The sequence below is a fragment of the Saccostrea cucullata genome, unplaced genomic scaffold, assembly GCF_032062105.1.
Source record: "Saccostrea cucullata isolate Sc308-1 unplaced genomic scaffold, CSIRO_AGI_Scuc_v1 ctg5127, whole genome shotgun sequence".
NCBI lineage: Eukaryota > Metazoa > Mollusca > Bivalvia > Ostreida > Ostreidae > Saccostrea > Saccostrea cuccullata.
In genome coordinates, this window is record NW_026937415.1 from 1 (window position 1) to 19,974 (window position 19,974).

At 32.1% G+C, this 19,974-nt stretch overlaps 2 protein-coding genes across 5 annotated transcripts; one reads left to right on the forward strand and one right to left on the reverse strand.

Moving 5' to 3' along the window:
* Positions 1-683: 683 nt before the first annotated feature.
* LOC134248181 (uncharacterized) lies at positions 684-7,344 on the forward strand. 4 transcript variants are annotated; one of them, XM_062730606.1, is made up of 3 exons: positions 684-1,644; positions 3,448-3,718; positions 6,026-7,344. In XM_062730606.1, exons 1-3 carry the CDS (start codon positions 1,642-1,644, stop codon positions 7,051-7,053), a joined length of 1,302 nt encoding a protein of 433 aa, XP_062586590.1. In that variant the 5' UTR covers positions 684-1,641; the 3' UTR covers positions 7,054-7,344. The 4 variants fall into 4 exon arrangements, with proteins under 4 accessions (XP_062586590.1, XP_062586591.1, XP_062586592.1 ...); XM_062730607.1 differs by having other exon boundaries at positions 684-938; XM_062730608.1 differs by having other exon boundaries at positions 3,448-7,344.
* A 2,817-nt stretch (positions 7,345-10,161) lies between these two features.
* LOC134248178 (nacrein-like protein) lies at positions 10,162-17,505 on the reverse strand. The gene is made up of 10 exons (XM_062730603.1): positions 17,318-17,505; positions 15,415-15,585; positions 14,871-15,043; positions 14,495-14,591; positions 14,223-14,287; positions 12,803-12,865; positions 12,537-12,651; positions 12,057-12,283; positions 11,478-11,555; positions 10,162-10,381 (listed from the first exon to the last, which is right to left on the reverse strand). Exons 1-10 carry the CDS (start codon positions 17,466-17,468, stop codon positions 10,349-10,351), a joined length of 1,173 nt encoding a protein of 390 aa, XP_062586587.1. The 5' UTR covers positions 17,469-17,505; the 3' UTR covers positions 10,162-10,348.
* Positions 17,506-19,974: the final 2,469 nt, after the last annotated feature.

Below are 19,974 nucleotides of genomic sequence, written 5' to 3' on the forward strand. Positions count from 1 at the left end.
AATTAATGACAAATACTCGTCTATAAAATTTCACGCTCTTTTGTGTAACGTTCTTAAATATTGTTGAACTTTGAATATCAAGTAAAATACATAAGATTCCAAATATACTGTTAAGGTCAAAATCTAGTAAATAAAAGTTACCTAAAGATTTCTTAAATTTGAGAAAGAAACTATTTAAGTGATGCTTTATAAATTTAACTTGATTATATCAGATGTTTTGGGGCATAATTTGTAGAGAAACAAGACGAAAAACATAATATGAACAATATTTTCAATAAAATGTTAAGAAAACCAGTCATGAATGCAGGATTCTTTTCCATATCAGACAAAAGAAATGTATCCAGATTGCCTACAATTTTTCGGAAAACTTTAATTTGTATGTTCTTGGCCTCTTCTCATAATGATGATGATGTTGATAATAATGATAAGAATATTAATAATTTATTTAGAAAGTTGGTAAGTTGGCCTGATTAGAGTGACACACTACTCTTCCTCATGGCCTTCTAGATACAAAAATAATATTAAATTGAATATATTTCATCATTTCGAAAAATATTAATTGAAACCAGATTAAAAACATCACTGGATTTACTTGAAATTGTCACCAGATTTTGCCAAAAAGTTGTACTGACTTATAAGCGGGTCAATAGCAAGTCCCACCAAAATAACGTCAAAAAATACTTGTATTTATGTGAAAACATAAAGTAATTTATAGCATCTCGATAACTGTTAAAAAAATTTCCAATTTTTTCCGGAATAACAAATTTTTCCCATTATGGTTTTGTAATCTATCTTCATATTGATCACGTGATATTTGTTTACTGAACCAATGTAGCCACTGTTTTAATGTGCAGAAATTTTTTGGATTTGTATGATATTTCCTTGCTTTGTGTCTAAAATTCTTATGCAAGACAATTGCTAGCATTTGACGGTGCATCGTAAGTACATTCTCCTTAATTTTCTTTAATGGAAAGAACGTTGTTTTTAGAAGTTGTGGATGCGTACAAACGATTACGTAACTCGCCCTCATCATGGTTATGAAACTGATAGTGTTAGGACATTCATTTGTCAGTAGATTGGAAGAATTTGTAAGTAATTCTACGGATAATCGTGTGACAAAAAATTTGAACTTAAGTTTGGAGACCGTTCACGTTTCATATGCAGGATTTAGGGGAGCGACATTGTCAAAGATTAGGGCGCAAGGTCTGCGTTACGTAAGACTGATTCATCCAGATGTGGTGGTATTGCAAGCCGTATCAAATGACCTCTGCGATCCTACGAAATCAGTAGCAGATGTCTTCAAACAATTGATTGACTTTATTATATCCCTTCGTTATGCAGAATCAGTGAAACATGTTGTAGTTCTACAAACTTTACACAGAAGACCCCCCACTTACCGCATACGCTATGAAGTGGATACTACTTGGTTCAATGACAGAGTAGATGAACTTAATCTGAGATTATCATCCTATTTATGTAATGTGGATGGATCAAAATTTTTCCGCTTATCAGGTTTCTGGTCCCCTGCAAGTCAGGACATGGTGTTTTCTAATGATGGTGTTCACTTGAATCCGCAAGGACTGAAGAAATATTATAATAATTTGCGAGCAGCAGTAGTTTCTTCAATTAAAACCATAACATATGGTGGGTATTTATTTTGTATTGAAACACAGGCGGATAATTGAATACACATGGCAGTCCAATTTAGTCAGTTGGGCCTATGGTTTACATTTTGTTTTAAAATCTCTCAAAGGTAGAGCTAAATACATCTTTGAATATACTTGTAAACAGCATAAAGGCTTTCTATTGCTATTCAATACAGGGCTTACAATATTGTCTCGTTAGAGTAAGATCCCAAAACTTTGAATTGTTGTTCCCCTATATGGTTGGGGTAAATAGTCGTGGCGAATTACAATAATATTACCCCTATGGTTAGGGTTAGGTTTTTTAATCATATTAATAATCCATTGGTCTTTATTTGCTCCATTTATTATATATATTCACGGTTTTATCTTAAGACGATTAATATCACTTTATATAGGTGTGATGCATCCGTTAGATATGTCCTATTTGTGCATACCCCTATATGGTTGGGGTTTTTGTTTTTATATATGAATTAATTATTTTACACTATTTCTACCGGATGTTTTTTGGATATGAACAACATATTATCTTACCCCTATATGGTTGGGGTTTTCAAAATATCCTGGCTAACTGTTTGGAGTTTGTATAACATATTATCTTACCCCTATAGGGTTGGGGTTTTCAGGATATCCTGGCTAACTGTTTGGAGTTTGTATTTATTATTCCCCCACCACAGTTTTTTCAAGGAGTATGCTTGTGCTTCTTCCTGCTTTATAATATGTGTCCCTATATGGTTGGGACATATTTTCTAACTCTGAATATTTCATAATCATATGGCACAGTACATAAATGATCATGCTTGATTTCTTTATAGTAATTATAAGTTATTATTATGTCTATATATAATGTGGGTTTATAAAAATCTGCCCCCCTTTATCTTTGGGGCTTCTCAAAAAAGGTTCAGTAATACATGTATATATCGTGGGGTTATGCGCTGTTGCCTAATTGTGAATACAGGTTTATGATTGTGCCCCTATATGGTTGGGGACTTAATGACATATGCTCTATAGATATGGCAGTATCTTTTATGTTGATTGAAGTATATGAATATGTGCCTTAAGAGATATGCTGAGTTTCTCAGTTAAGTTACAGCTAAGTTATGATTATGCCCCTATACGGTTGGGGTTTTCTGTTCATATCCATGCTCCTATATAGTTGGGGTTTCTTCCTCTACTTGATTATCATCAGGATGATTCTCATAAATTAAATTATTTGTGATTCAAGTTGGATTGTTACACCTAATAGGACGTGTAATAAGACTATGGGTGATTAAAATTATGTAATCACAAACAATGCTGAAGTTTTCATGGCACATATTTTTTTGGGGCTCCTATATGGTTGGGGCCTGAATGTTTTATCATGTGTATCTTGCGATGAAAATTGTTTACCCCTATATGGTTGGGGAACACTGACAATTGATAAAAGTTACAAAAGTATTATGCACCTATATGGTTGGTGGGCAAGTTTAAAATTTTGAGTGCTTAATTATGGCATTCCTGTTTATAGTTGCTTTTGATAAGTAATTTTATCAAGTCCACAGTGAATATGTTCATGGAAATGAACTAAAATGAAGATTATAAGTGAATTTACATACATGCTTGTATTGCATGATGAAAGTACTTATATATAATAATTTTTACACATTAATGCTATGTTTTTACATAGTCAATGAAGTTATTGTGGCACAATACATGTGTTTGATAAATACAGTATTTACTAATGAAGCCTAATTTATCAACCAGAGCTGTGGTTAAGAATAAAATATATTTTATTTACGAATATCATTTTGATAACCAATTGCAGATGAGCGAACTCAGACGCCAACCAAGAGGGAGGCGGACTCAGAAGAAGCCAGCGGCAGCAGGGTCAGCAGAACAGGCTGCGGAACCGACCGAAACGTCTGCTCAGGACCAACTGGTGGCGGCGGTGACCGACAAAGTCCTGGAAGCAATCAAGAACAATCAGGAAACCCAACAAGTGGTGGAAAATGGTTCTAGAGGCAGGAAAAGGCACAGAGAGCCAAAGAAAAAGAGGAGAAGAATGGCGTCACCTGACAGATCAAATTCCTCTTCAGGTACCAACTCTGATTCAGATGAATCTAGTGGTGAAAGTTCCCCAGGTGCAAATACAAGTACTGATGATTCCTCATCGGAGGAGTCTGATAACGATGACAGTTATTTACTATCAACGCCCATATCCGCACAAATTGAATCAAAAATTAAGAACAAAATATGGCAAAATAAATATATTGACTTTAGTAAACTTTTGCCAAGGGATGATGTCGCCTCAGACAGGTCGGTTAAAATTAAAAGTACAGGCAATTCTGAATTAAAATTACTTTCAGCAAAATCAAAAACTGTTATTAAGTCCATAGATCAATGGACAACAGCTTTCCTCAAATTTCTGGCAATCTATTCAGAAAAATTTCCAAAACAAGTTGCATCAGTTATTAAACATGGAGAAATTGTCAGAGAACTGGCAAATAGGCATGCTGGATTGTCATGGATGACATATGATAAACAAGTACGTAAAGACATTGAGGCGAGATCTATCCCTTGGGGACAGTTACATTATGAATATTGGGTTATGGCCACCACATCTCGAAATTTTCATCAGAATTTCCAAAACAATTTTCGAGGCAAAAACTTTCAAAGAAGAGGGGGGCCCCCAAAAAGTAGGAAAACACCACCTGGGTTCTGCTATGCATTTCACAGGAATGGAAAATGCTATCAGAACAACTGTCAATACAAACACACATGTTACCAGTGTAAGAAAAGTCACTCAGTCGTTCAATGCCCAAGAGGTAATCAGTCAGCCACAAACAGCAGCTCATCAACCTACCCTTCAAGTTCAAACTCATCATCTACCCCTGCAAACAAATAGTTATGTTGTTACTCCAGTTCGGACAACTATTTTGAAACAGCTATTAGAAGGGTATCATCAAAATTTGAAAGAATTCTTATGTGAAGGTTTTGAAAAAGGATTTAGATTAGGTTATGAGGGTCCAAGGCAACCACGTTTTTCTTCCAATTTGCTATCGGCCAAAACTCTTCCAAATATAACATTAGAAAAATTAAACAAGGAAATTTCACTTGGCAGAATTGCTGGCCCATTTGACGCTCCTCCTTTTGCTAATATGCAGTGTTCACCAATAGGTCTGGTTCCCAAAAAAGAAGCTAATGAATTTAGAATGATTCAGCATTTGTCATTTCCTGACGGGCATTCAGTTAACGACTTTATACCTGACGAATTATGCTCTGTTTCCTATACAACAATCGATGATGCTATCAAATTGATAAGACAGATCGGTCGTGATTGCCTTCTTGCAAAAACTGACATTGCTTCTGCTTTTCGGATAATACCTGTTCACTCACTTGACCATGAGTTACTAGGTATTCAGTTTCAAAATAAGTTTTATTTTGATAAATGTCTTCCCATGGGTTGCTCAATATCATGCTCCATTTTTGAAACTTTCAGTACAGCATTGCAGTGGATAGCTTGCAACAAGTTTGGAGTCCCTAACATGTTGCATATATTAGATGATTTCTTATTTATAGGGCCCAGGGACTCTTCAATATGTGGTCTAGCATTACAGCAGTTTATATCTTTGTGTGAAGTGTTGGGGGTTCCAATTAAATCAGAAAAAACTGAGGGCCCTTCTACAGAGATAGTTTTCTTGGGAATACAACTAGATACAGTGAAGTGGGAAGCTAGATTACCCCAAGATAGAGTCCAAAAAATCCGCGAGGCAGTTAAACTAGCCAAAAATCGCAAAAAAATGAAACTTCGTGAAGTTCAATCTTTGATTGGGCTGTTAAATTTTGCTTGCTGTGTTGTAGTACCAGGGCGTGCATTTTTGCGTCGTCTCATCAATTTAACAGTAGGTGTAAAAAAGCCCCATCATAGGATTCGTCTAAATAAGCAAGCAAGGTTGGATTTGTTAGCTTGGGAAACTTTCATAGACAATTTTAATGGCAAGTCAATCTTTCTAGACGATCAATGGCAAAATTCCCAAAAACTTCATCTGTATACCGATGCAGCAGGAAGCTTAGGTTACGGGGCTATCTTAGGTAAAAAATGGTTTTTTGGAAGTTGGGAGAACATAAACCTTCAAGATCGCAATATAACATTCAAGGAACTTTTTCCAATTGTGGTTGCCATTGAAATCTGGGGAGAAACCTTGGCTAACTGTTCTATATTGTTTCATTCAGATAATATGGCAGTCGTCAACATTATTAATAGACTTTCTTCAAAAGAACCATCAGTTATGTCCTTAGTCAGAAGACTGGTTCTAGCTTGCTTGAGATTTAATATTTTATTCAAATCTGAGCATATTCCTGGAAAAGATAATATTTTACCTGACTTACTTTCGCGTTTGCAGGTAGAAAAATTCAAGGAGTTGGCACCTTACATGGACAAGTGCCCAGTGAACATCCCTCAGGAGTACCTACGCATTTAGTAAAGTCGACATCAAAACTACTTGATGCTGCAATGTCAAAAAATACCCAGGTGTCATACGAGGTTGCTTTAAATGCTTATCATAAATTCTTTTGGAAAAATTTCAGCTCAAGTCCAACATTTCCAGCTCAGTTGAATCACATTATGTCTTTTATAGCATGGTTATACCAACATAAAAAATCCTACAATACGATAAATACCTACATTGCAGGTATTTCTTACTATCACAAAATACATGGCCTTTCTGACCCAACTCAGTTTTTTGTCATCAAAAAGCTCCTTAAAGGAGCTCAGCATTTATCCAATGCACCAGATATCCGTTTACCAATAACACCTCATATTCTTGTCAAGATAGTACATGCGCTTAAACACACAGTGTCTGGGAAGTTTAACAGACGCCTTCTGACAGCCATGTTTACACTCTGTTTCTTTGCATTCCTGCGGGTAGGTGAAGTAACTGTGAAATCTCAGAAGAATTCAAATAGAAATCTTGTTCTTCTTCAAAACTTGTCTATTGATCCAGTAAGAGGGGGAACTAAATCTATGACATTAACACTCAGACATTTCAAACATCATGACTCAGGTAGACCCGTGTCTTTGCAAATAGCAGCTCAGACTTGTAAAAGTATATGTCCAGTAAAAGCTATGCAAAAATATTTATCAGTCAGAAGTAAATGTCAGGGTCCTTTATTCAGTTTTGATGGTCAAAAACCAATTAGTCAGGCTTACTTTACAAATGAACTAAGAAATGCAATATCATTTGTGGGTCTTGACACAACTAAGTACAAATCACACAGTTTTCGTATCGGAGCAGCATCTTATGCTTTTAACTGCAAAATTCCTGAGGATAAAATTCGTTTAATGGGTCGCTGGAATTCTAGTGCTGTCCGGCGATACTTTAGAATACCAGTTTTCGACACCGTAGAAATTTCGCCCGTTAATTGTGTGTGATTCACATTGTAGAAAGTTAATATGTTGACTTTGCTATGGTACAATTGGCTTTTACTTTATAATTGGACTGTCTGAGGCAGCTGATTATGATATAACGTAAATGAAAAATTGCGTAAACGGAACTAGCTTGGATTCTAAACGCAGTTGATTTAAGAGTAAGTTGACAATTTTTGTATTATCTAGGCAGACTGTCTGAGGCAGCTGCTGAGTGAGCAATTTTTTAAGGTGGCCATTACCCAATACCCTTAGTTTTTTAACATTACATGTTTGCAAATGACTGTCTGAGGCGGCATTTGAATATGGTAGTCAGCCGATAGTAGGCCTTTCAACTAATTTTATAAGTTGCACATATAGTAAAAAGCATTTCATTAATAGATTTATAGATACATGAAATTATCAAAAAAGATTAGAATTTATGTATGCATTTAATTGAATCTTTAAGAGTTTTATTATTTATAAATGAATTGTACGATGTTGTGTTTTAAAGACAGGGAACTCACGTGCTAAAAATGACAAACTAAGTGCCGATTTTTAAGTTATCGTTTACAGAAATGACATATAGGCTACTTCAACATTGGTATTCTTATGTACACAAAAGGGTTCATTACATTGTTTTGTACACAAAAGCATTGGCCAAAAGAAGGAGAATGTCTTCACTCTACCTGAAATAACAGGGTCAAATGAATGGAGAACAGACTATATTTAAAATAAATTGACATGATTTTGTGCGCACTTTTGCGCTTCCTATATAAATATATATATATATATATATATATATATATATATATATATATATATATATATATATATATATATAGTAAATATGTAAGTATATATAGTAAAAATAATTAAAAAGAAAACACGAAGACAACAAAGTAAAGCATAAGCGCTTTCATTTAAAAATCTTCAGATGCTTTACAATCAAGTTTTTTAACTGTCATATATATTATATATATATATATATATATATATATATATATATATATATATATATATATATATATATATATATATATATATATATATATATATATATATATATATATATATATATATATAAAGCACTAAAAAACCAACAACACTGTATATCCTAAATGTCGGATCTACCAAGTAGATACAAGGTCACGGATGGAAATTTATATAAAGCACTAAAAATGACCAACAACACAACAATAAAAATTGTCAAATTTTCGGGACGCCCTGTCCCTTCCTCAGGACAAAGAAAAAAGTTAAAAAGTCATAAGAACAAAGGAAAAATAGAAACAAAAACAACTAGCACTACTACTAAACTACTAAAATACTAAAATATCTAGTGTTTAGTAGTTTAGTAGTAGTGCTAGTTGTTTTTGTTTCTATTTTTCCTTTGTTCTTATGACTTTTTAACTTTTTTCTTTGTCCTGAGGAAGGGACAGGGGTCCGAAAATTTGACAATTTTTATTGTTCGTGTCGTTGGTCATTTTTAGTGCTATATATATATATATATATATATATATATATAAGTAAATGCAACAATTAATTATCGTATTTGTGTTACCTAGCTAGGAGGGTAGATTTAACTTTTTATTTTAATTTAAAATTTTATTTATATCTAATTAAGGTCAGACGAGACGTTCCTTAATAATAGACAATCTTTTCATGGATTTTGTCATTGAAGTATTGCTACTTAAACATGTTTACTCACAAAAAATTGAGGTACCTTACCAGGCAATTCTGCAAGATACCAGGGGTAAGTGTTCCTTCTAGAATTCTTTTGGGAAGAAAAATAATTTTCCAATTTCAAATGTTTAAGTGTTTTGTAAAAACGTTTAGAAACTGGTTTAGAAATCAGAATGTTATTAAGATTTTGAATATATTTCATACATTACGAAGATATACAAAACAGATATTGAGTAACGTCTCTTCTGACCTTAAACGGTGTCCACAACTATATATAGTAAATACATTTAACATTAGTGCTAAATTTTAAAACCACTGGATTCTATGGACAGCAAAAAAAAAAAAAAAAAAAAAAAAAAAAAACACACACTTGGGAAATGCTAAAAACTGACTTGCGTATAAACAGTTAGAAACCTCGGACCTGCTCTCAACAAGTTTCAGCAACGAGTTATCGTCCCTAACAGGGAACCCTAGCGGCAGTTGAAAGGCCTAAATATAGGTATCGGGATAACTTTTCAAATGATTTCAAATTGAATTCAATGAAAATACTTTATGTTGTACATAATTCTATTTGAGTCGTAAAGTACGGGAAAAAGAAATATGAAATTGATTATGACGTCATAATGGATCTCACACAAAAACTTAGATTAAAGTCATTTTCTTGATCTTGACCTTAACACAAGGGAACTAATAGTACGAAAGCAAATGGTAAAAAGAGAAAGATAAGTAAACTAATCTTTAGAAATACTTAAAAAGTTAACCATTAAAATTTTTTGATGTCTTTTCAAAAATCAAACAATATTATCAAATATTGCACTGATGCAGATTTTGAATTTACAGGGAAACCTTTGACAGGTCCTTGTTTTGTTGTTTAAATATATGTAGCTTCTTCTTTAAAAAAGGAAGCCCATATCATACATTTTATAAAGTATAAAAATCTTAAGATATGCAATTAAGATTTGAGCAAATATAAAAAATAAATTCCTCAATGTTTTGAATTAAAGAAGCGCTTTTCTAACAGAAATTTATGTTGACGATTGTGAAGAATCCATGGTACAAAGAGAAACAGGGAGAAAATATATATAAAAAATTAAATTAAAAGAAAAAACAGAAGTAAAAATCGAAAGAAATAGATGGGATTTTTTTGCATTTTAAAATGTATTTTGTGTTTCATATGCACATTTCGCCATGTAATTTAATGAATATTCTTTAAAAAAAAATTCCATTGTTTTTAACAAAAAAACAAAAAGTAATCATTGTAAATAACAAACAAACATAAACCCAAAGAGAACAAACACGAATATATATGAACATTTGCATATAGTAGATCAACATACAAATAAGCAAATGCTGCATTAGCTAACAACTTGCCTTCTATAATATCAGAAGAGTAAAAATGACAATAAAACAAAATGAAAAAAAACAAAACAAAACAATTTATTGTCTTTTAATTAAAAAAGGAGTAAACAACATCTATTTACAAGTTCTGTGTATTAACAATTCACTCATTTCTAAATAATTTTAAAATTACTAGAAACTGCAATTATGTGATCATGGATAAGTTAAAAAAAAGTAATGTGTTTTCTTGAGGTACATGTATCCACCAGGCCGATGATACCTCTGGTGTGCTTCAATCTTACTAGAAGTTTTTGAAGACAGGATGTTTATTTCTCTGAAGAAAAAATACTTTAACTTATATGAACATACAATACATGTATACATGTATGATATACATGTGCATATCATGTTTCCTTAAAGTTAGCTTAATGTTTATTTTTATTACTTTGAAGGACTATATATCTTATTTGAGGTACATAATATTAATATTAAAATGAATATAAATAACAAAATCATGTTCTTGTTTTACTGACTAAAATCACGTTGTTTAATGTGTGATGGAGGTCCGTGGAATATTTAGCTATAAAAAACATTTGCAATTGATATATTTACAGTGTTTATACTGCAAAAGACGACACATGATGCGGTCTAAACAAGTAATTCATTCTACAGCCAGACATGATGAATAAGATTTGATACGTGTTTCTGATCTGATAAATGATTGATTTAAAATACTTTAGTTTTCAATAACCGTCTGATCCTCATAAATCACCTAATCATCGATAGGCGCGGTTAAAACAAATCACGTGCAGGCCGAGACATGCAAATAGAGACAGAAGCAGGACTTGTAGCACGTAAATTTGCGGAATCAAGAGCATGTAAATATAAGAAATAACTGTCAGATTTTTTTTGTTTCATGACGATGATCAATCGATTGGCTTGGATAATAATTATATGCATGAACGCCTTCGGCAAATTATCAAGCACGTCACTTGATTGATCACATCAGAGAACCGAAAAATTAGACAACTATTCCATAAATATACCATCACATCGAGAAATTATCTAAAAGAATCACTATATTAACACTTCTACTTTACTTCCAATATGTAAATACTCGTGTAAGTATAACCTTGATTTATATACTGAGAGTGTTAGAATTGTTTTCTTTTTAAAATAAAACTTATGCTTTTTATGCCATAAGCACCAAATCTCTTCTGATTAAAAACATATTTCAATTCTATTTTTTGTTTCTCGAGTTTTTTTAATATCTTTGTATCATTTTAGTGCATTAAATCGTAGTGATATTTTTAAGCACATCTGGCATTAATCGGAATAATTCCTAAATAAGATAATTTTGTTTACTATTGTACTTTTCTGTCCATATACACAATTACTCTCATTTCTAGTTTATAGAGCTTTACACTAACCTGTTGTGGTCTTCTTATTCCCATGTCTGACAGCGGATCAAGGTGAGAATCCTGAACATTCCTTAGTGCTTGAAATGCCTAGAATTGCATTTGTTTTAATATAACGGTTTCAAAGATAATGTGCTTCTGTTGATTTGAATTGTATACAAAGAAGAATGCTTTTAAAAGAATAACACAAGAAACATTAGATATATTATATTTTTTTTATAAACTTTAGATTTCTTTACTTAAACTTTTAGTTTTTTTCTATTATGAAATAATTTAATTCTGGTTGTAACACTGTATTTGATTGGATAAAAAAATTACTTAATATCGTATAAAATGGGTTGCCTACGTCACAATGACTTGCGTCTAAAATGTATGAAATCCTTAGAAATGCATTCAAATTTTTAATATAACATTTTAAAGAACAATTTGCTTCCATTGACATCAAATTACCAAAAATTAAATCATAAGCAATGTTTTTAAAAGAATAATACAAGAAATAACTGGGTATGGAATATATTTTTTTAAACTTAAGATTTTATATTTATTAAAATGGGTAGTTAAATTCATTTAAAGGAAAGTCTAATTTCTTACCTCGCGTGTTACTTTTATTGGGCATTTATGAACTATCCATTGTACAGTTTCAAAACATGGGGGTGTGGTTAACGATCCCTTATAGGTATAAAATCTACGGTCGTAGGGGAGGACATCTAGAGGTGATATTCCACAAACTGGGATTTTCGCATGTGAAGAACCAACTTTCATTATGCAGTGTTCTTTGATGAAACTTTGTTGAAGTTTCTCTGGATGACATGGCGGTTCTACAAAAATGTTACTTTTCTGTTCACACAGAAATTGTATGCAAATAGAACCTTTAAGCTGTTTGACAAAATAAAAATAATCCATGCAACATTACTGTAAGTAAACTTTTTTATGAAACAGACAATCTATACTGATGATAAAGAAAGAATAGTTTTAACTTTGTAATTAACATTCTCTGCAGATTATTTTTTAATCATCATAATAAATGTTATTTGATATTTTATACACGTACATACATATAACATGACTCACGTGTTTCTCGTGTCTCTATTGTATATCCTTTACCATTATACATCCTTATTTTCCTGTAGTATGTAGTCATCATTTCACTCAGTGTTTTAGCAAACCTCACTTTACAACGCCGATGCTGAATAAAAAATGTTTATAAATTAGCATATTATGAATCTATATATGCAAAAATAAAGAAAGATTTTCGATTTAACAACTACTTTTACAAAAAAAAAACAAAAAAAAAAAAAACATTGTAAACATTTGAACAAGTGAAAGTTTTACAATACCCCTTTGTAGCGTCTCCTTTCGTAATAACGTGCATAGTCCTCGTCGAGCCCTTTGTTACAAATCTTTAAAAAAGCAGTTTCCTATGAATTGATGTGTGTAAACAAAGAATATTGGAAAGCAAAATGCATCTAGCTCACCTGATCATGAGCTGAAGACTCAAACAGGCTTTTAAAAAAATTATCCATTGTCGTTAACTTTTGTATTTTTTCCAGAACCACTTGGTCAATTTTCGACTTAAAAGAATTCAAAGTCAAACGTTTTAATTAAGCAACACGTGCATACACTCATATCAGGAGGGAGAACCTAGATTATAAATAACCAGTGTAAATTTGATGGGGAAGTTTTAAACCTCTTCTCAATACATCTCGGAAAGGTCAAAAGAAAGAAGAGTGAAAAAAGCTTTATTACCATTTTTACGAAGCTATTCCCCTGGCTGGGTTAGAGCGCGAGTTTAACAGTCGATGAAAGCCTTTCATTGGACTATATAGGAAAACTTCTTTTAAACAAGCTCCTTGTCAAGAATAAAAATTTAATATTAAGTCATTTTGTAGGGAACATTCTCCTGTACAATGTGGATTCAAATTGGTTAATCTTAAGGGGAGATAAGGCTGAATAGGGAAATGAAGAACTTAATAAAGGAAAAGAAAGGAAAGATCTTGACATATGTTCTTAAAGGATTCATATTCATATGGAAACGTCCTCAGGTAGAATAGATTCAAGTTTATTCAAATCATAATCCTGAGGGTATGAAGAGCCACATCAGGCAACTACATGTATTTTTAATTTTATCTTTAAAGATGGACGCCCCTAGCAATATGGTTAAAACTTTTACTTCAGAGTCGTGGTGTAGGGTGTTAAATCTTATGTTGTTTGTATCAGGCTCAAATAGGTCATTCCGATAAGACCGTAAGTATAAACAGAGGTACCATGTCAAAGTAAGTGCAAGAACAAAACAATAAATCTCTTACTGCTTACTGGCCCTAAGGTCTTAGTTCAAATCTAAATTCGAAGCTTTTCACCAGATGTATATGCATGTACATGTACGTAGATGCATCTGATTATGAGTGAAAAATTTTCGGTTGTTTTTAAACTAATAATCGGCAAACATGTGGAGGCTTCCTCAGCTTGTTTCGCATGAGATTTTTTCAAATGTAGCGAATTCATAATTAGTCATTTAAATAAGTAAAACTTATCTAAATTTTAACGAATTTTTAAATGTTGAGACAAATAAGAGGATTGTTAACAATCTTGACATATCTTCTTCAAAAGACAAAAGCTATGAGAAGTCCTATCATGATACCCCCTCCTCCTTTTACCTGGTATATACTTCAAACCAATAATTGGACCAAACATAATTTCTACAAATTCCCTAAATATTGTTTTTATGGATTACTAATTTAATAATATTATTTTACAAACATCTTTATCGTCTCTTATATGCCCTTGTTCATCTTCTTCCTCTTTATTGTTGTCATTATCATGTTCTACCTTGAAACATGATAGATGATATATTATTTCAACTGAAAATGAATTTAAAATGTTTTTTACAACTGTATAGTAAAACCAGAATAACATTCACAAATATATTCTCTTAATTGTGTATCGTAACAATTAATTTTATCTTTATATTTTGACATACTGTTTTTCCACGTTTTAAATGCTAAATGCCAGAAATCTTTAGATGAATGTACTTACTTTGATCATTACGGATAGGACAACCAATCCTTCTGGCCTGAATTTAGCGTATGTTATGTTTTTGTACCTCCTGTCATAAAACACTAAGTGAGCCTGAAAGGAAAACATATCATAACATAAAATCCATTTCATGCATTAAAAGAGAAATAACTACCCATCTGTACAATATAAAGAAACAACCGTTGACATGGTTTTATATATTTTTTTTTTACATAAACGATAATCTTATGCATCTAGCGCTTTAACCGTTATTCCTCTAATTTGAATAAAAGATTTTGTTCTACATTCAATTGCTAAGACATGTAAACGGAAATGAAATTCAGAATCTTTTGTTGTTGTATTTAGGACTAACAAGAAAAATCCTTGTCATACCTCCATGGGATAAAATTTGTTGTTTATAGAGTGTTCTGAACCTTTACTCCTCTTTTTGCCAACATGAATGTGCAGCTGTTCGAAGTTGTATGTTCTATGTCTTCTAAAAGGAACATGCGTAAGAGTTATTTTTCTTCGTTCTTCTTTATTCACTTCGAAGTGCGGTGCATGTCCTTTTGAATTAAAGAAAACGGAGATTGTTTGCTTATTAGTGAAACGTTCACGTGATTTTCTAATGTTAACAGGTCTTATAGAATCTTCAATAGCGGATAAAAATTATGAACAGTGCATTTACTTTACAAGCTACATGTATCTAGAATTGTTAAATTAAGAAAATTCAATGGATATATATTAATATAATTTTGTATATACCAAGCTGTGTGTTAATCATAATTTTTTTTACATTGTACCAGTTAATCCAATAAGAAATACAAAGCAAACGACAAAAACACAATTATTAATTTTGTTTAGTGCAACACGTTTTTAATCATGTTGCTGCATCGTAAACATTTTAATGTTAATAAAAATTGTCAGTATCTGATACCATTATTGTAGATTTTGGCATTCACTCTTGTATCAAAACCCTTTAACACAATGTATCCACGGTACCGATTTAAGGACCTTGCCTTTTTTGTTTTTATGTTGATGGGCGACTGTCTTTCTTTCGAGCCACAGGTTGTCCAACATTTGTTTACATTGCACCATTTAAAAGGACCTAAAATAAAAAAACAAAATGTACGCTGGGAAATTAACTACTCTGATCACATGATCAAATCCTGTGAAGCCCGAACAATTGAATACATGTACATGTATCTGAATTTATGTTCAGTTCAGAAATTCTCTGTTTACATATATAATGAAAAAAAAGATGGATACTGTGAATAATCTCCATTTTTATGAATTTTTAATATGCACATATATTTGAATTCAAAAGCGGTGGGCTCTCCCGTCTTAGCGCTCCCTAACATCATTTCCAATCATTTCATTTTTTCCATCACTATTAACTTAGAAGTTCAAAAACTAGTTGCAGCTCTGACATAAATCAGAGGCACCTGACTTTTTGGCTATTTGTCTAAATTCTACCCCTAGTATTTTGTTTTGATATTTGGCTCTTCGAGTGACTGATTGATAAAAATCCAGGTCCCTGAGGAGAAATATGTCGACAAAATATCATCTCGCTCTGTTTTTCGGTCATGCTATAACCTCTGAATCCCTAATAAATTCATACAGAATTGAACATATTTTCTCTTTAATAGATTCATATAAGAAAAATATTTGCAGATGTAAATATTTTAAGTTGACTGATAATTGTCTGCGTGGCACAGTACAATAGCATAATAATTATGCTCTGAAGTGGCTGAATAAGAAGGTGATCCTTACGTCGCGAGTTTTAATCCCATCGCAGGACATGGTGACAGGTCCTTCGGATAAGACCATATAAACCGAGTTTCAGAATCCATGTTGCAGTAGGTTTTTGCACAAAAAGATAAAGTTCTGCTGGGTGGCAAAATAGTTCAAATTTGTAGTCCTCTAACGACAAGTAGTAGCATCTCCATATAAATGAAAACTTCCCGAAAGAGATATGATGTTAAAAAATAGACACGCATAAACATTCTTTGATGTTCTACACACGTTGTCCCTAAATATGTTTTTCTTAAGAAGCATGAACGCTAATTTGATTAAGTGATTTATTGTATGTTGTTTCACGTTCCATACCTAAATTTTCTTTCATATAAAGATTTTTCGGCTCTCAAAAACATTCATCAGTGTGTGTGTGTGTGGGGGGGGGGGTTATCCTGGCAACGCCTATCTTGACACGGGGTTTTGGTATTTAAGATTCCATCCAATGGACTGGCATCTTTCACTTCAAAGAACCCATCAGCGCCTGGCAAAGAGATAGTGTTGCTTCCCGTTCTATTGATTTAGGCTAGACGCGACGGATATTCAAACTCTTGAAATTCCGATCACGGAGTGAGCGGTCTGCCGACTGAGCTATCGTTACGGTCTACTCTACATCAAACCTCTGATCAAAGCATGCACGGGAACTCAGTTTATACGGTCTCATCCGAAGAACAGGTCTCCACGTCCCACAGTGGGATTCGAACCCGCGACGTAAGGATCATCTCCTTACTTAGCGACTCTAGAGCAGACACTCTATCCACTGCGCAAGGTGGGCAACAATTCTTCAAAAGAAAGTATTTATTACCTAATATATTTACAGGTTTCTTAAATTACAAGTTCCCTAAATCAATTTAACATTGTTTTAAAAATACATTCCAATAAATCCTAATCTTACCCTCACAGAAATCTGCTACGCGGACGACAATTCATCAAAAAAAGTATTGAATAGCTTTCGTTCTATATTTTCAGGTTTCTTAAATTATTTCAAAACAAGTTCCCTAAATTAATCTAACATTTAAATCCATTCCAATTAATCCAAATCTTACCTTCACAGAAATCCTTTCTATCGTAACTAAAATGAGCGTCCTTGATATTTTCGTAATAGCATTTATTACGTGAAGAAGGTCTGACACCAACATAGCCTACCCCGTCTACTGTACTAAAATACAGCAAACAAAGGCAAACTAACACTAACATTGCCAATTTGATCTAGTGAGACGAATACAAAATCGTTGCTTCTTTTATGAAAAAAATAAATGTGTTTTAAGCCACGTGATTTTGTGATAACCTTTGGATGGAAATATACTGCCATAATTTTACCGTCATTTATTATGTGTCGATTACTTTTAACTAATATTAACACAAAAGTTTAGAAACATTGCATGTAGGTACCATTTATATGAATTTCATTTTGTCAACGCTAACACATGTAAGAACTAATTTCTTTAAAAAAATAATATACAGTTATTTAGCTTAATTCTAATGAAAGTGCTTACGCTTTCAAAAGTTATAAATGATTAAAAAAGGATAATTGAGTCATATAGTATACAAGAAACAGAAGACTATGTTACTTTGTGGAATTGATTAGAAAACATATGAAAACTACAAAGATAACAAGCATGTAAGTATTGGGTTTTTTGGGGTTTTTTTTATAATGTAAAACGTCCGTCTGGAAATGTTTTCATTCTTCTGGAGGCACTCAGTGACGAATTTATTTTGCGCCAGTACTTACTGCGACACGGGACCTCGGTTTTAACCAAATGACTGGTCCTCCAGTCCTGCAGTGGGGGTTCATCCCTCGACATAAGGACTAAAATTCTTGCTCTGCGACTCTCACCGTCGCGCCATTGTGGAGACGTAAGGTGTTATGATGTAAAATATCATGAAAATGTATCTACAGAAACTGGAATTTTTCTGAAAGTTTATTATCATGGTGAACATATTTTGTTCTCAAACAGAAAGAGAAAATAGTCAAAAGTATTTGCCAATAGCAGTAATTGTTACATGTAAATTTTAATTATTATCATGAAATTAAAATTTTAAATTAAATGATTTAATAAATCTTTTGAAACTTAAAAAAGAACAAGTACATACATGTATAAAGATAAAATTTGTAAAGATAATATAAATGCATAAGTGAAAATAATTATAATTGAAGAGTGGGTAATATTAAATTATCTTTACATTTGATATTTTGAAATTTAATGCACATTTCATAAAAATGATTGGATATTTTTCTTATGTACAAAATACTTTCAAAACAGATGAAAAACAAACAATTGAAATGGCAGCTTAATTCAGAAGAGATGCACAGGTTACATTTACATGTAATAGCTCTACTTTTAAAGAATAGAACTTGATTTTATGTAGGTCTTGTTAAGGTCTCTTTCTGTCTTACAAAAATGTAAACCAATATTTCAACAGATGGTTACATTGCTTGCATTAAGGTACATGCATATTAAATATTATATTCTTGTTAAATAAACGAAAAATGCAAAATTCTTTAAAATTCACGACAATGGTCTTAAAAGCCTCACGCAATCTGCTGATGTGTTATGTTCATGTTTAAGTATTTAGATAATTATATGTGACATAACGTATTAAGGAAAAGTAAACATAAACTAAGAATTACAGAGGAACAGTGAAATGAAAAAATAATTTTAAATGCATTGATGTAAAAGAGAAACTTCAGAAAAAAATCAACAACATGCGCTTGATACATGTAATATAAATAATTAAACATAATATATTGACATATTATCACTTCAAATTTCTAAGATATGTGCAACTTTGTTTCAAATGTCTATTCTAGAACGGTTCAAAAATATGGGGACATCATCAATATCTGATGAAACGATTTCAACCTGTATTCATGAAAAGTGCTACAACTTTTATTCTTATTCAATAAAAACACACACTGGAGTTTTATTATTTATTCAGCTTTTCCTATAAATTTTGCATTTACAGTGAAATTACATATGTTATTAAGATAGCATTTATTTACATAGCAAACGTTTTTAATGAGAATTATTATTAATAACAATCATTAATGTAATATGTTAACACTTTTTGTCACTGACTACTGAAGAGCATAATACATTTATTATACTTAATACATGTAATGGGGCTTTGAATTCATCATGTTAATTTCTCCCTTAAACAGTGACATTCAGAGTTTATAATAATAAGCAATGAGGACTTGACACCGAATGGTTTTTATACGACTTTCCATCATATCATCAAAAAGATTTTTTTATGATACAATGTAAGCATGGGGAAAAAGATTATGCTAGTCTGACTATGAATCCGTTTCAGAACTTATCAATTATGAATAATTGATGTCGAGATTTTCAATTTTTTTGACTAAATATCTAAAAAAAAAAAAAAAAAAAAAGCGGTGATAAAAACTTGTACGAGGGTTGTTTGAAAGTTCCTGATCGATGTCAATCTTCGTTATATTACTCACTAGAAATTTAAAATAAGCACAAATATAATATATAAAAATACGAGGGACATTCAATAAATAATGTCATTAGCCCGATGACATACAAAATAAAAGTCATAGGACATTAAGCTTGATTTTCTCTCACTATTGAATCTTTAATGAATTGAAACAGTTTATGTGACCACTTCTTATCGCATTATTTCATTGTGGGAAGCTGGAAAACAATGGCTATTCGAGACACTCCATGAAAAATGAATG

What these genes read in the sequence shown, in the direction of transcription:
- LOC134248178 (XM_062730603.1), bottom strand. Translation starts at nt 17,468, where the DNA reads ATGTTAGTGTTAGTTTGCCTTTGTTTGCTGTATTTTAGTACAGTAGAC. An exon ending in ATCCGTAATGATCAAAGTAA is followed by an intron (nt 14,288 to 14,494) that starts GTACATTCATCT and finishes GTTTCAAGGTAG; the next exon opens with AACATGATAATGACAACAAT. An exon ending in ATATAAGAGACGATAAAGAT is followed by an intron (nt 12,866 to 14,222) that starts GTTTGTAAAATA and finishes GCTTTTTTAAAG; the next exon opens with ATTTGTAACAAAGGGCTCGA.
- LOC134248181 (XM_062730605.1), top strand. Translation starts at nt 4,157, where the DNA reads ATGATAAACAAGTACGTAAAGACATTGAGGCGAGATCTATCCCTTGGG.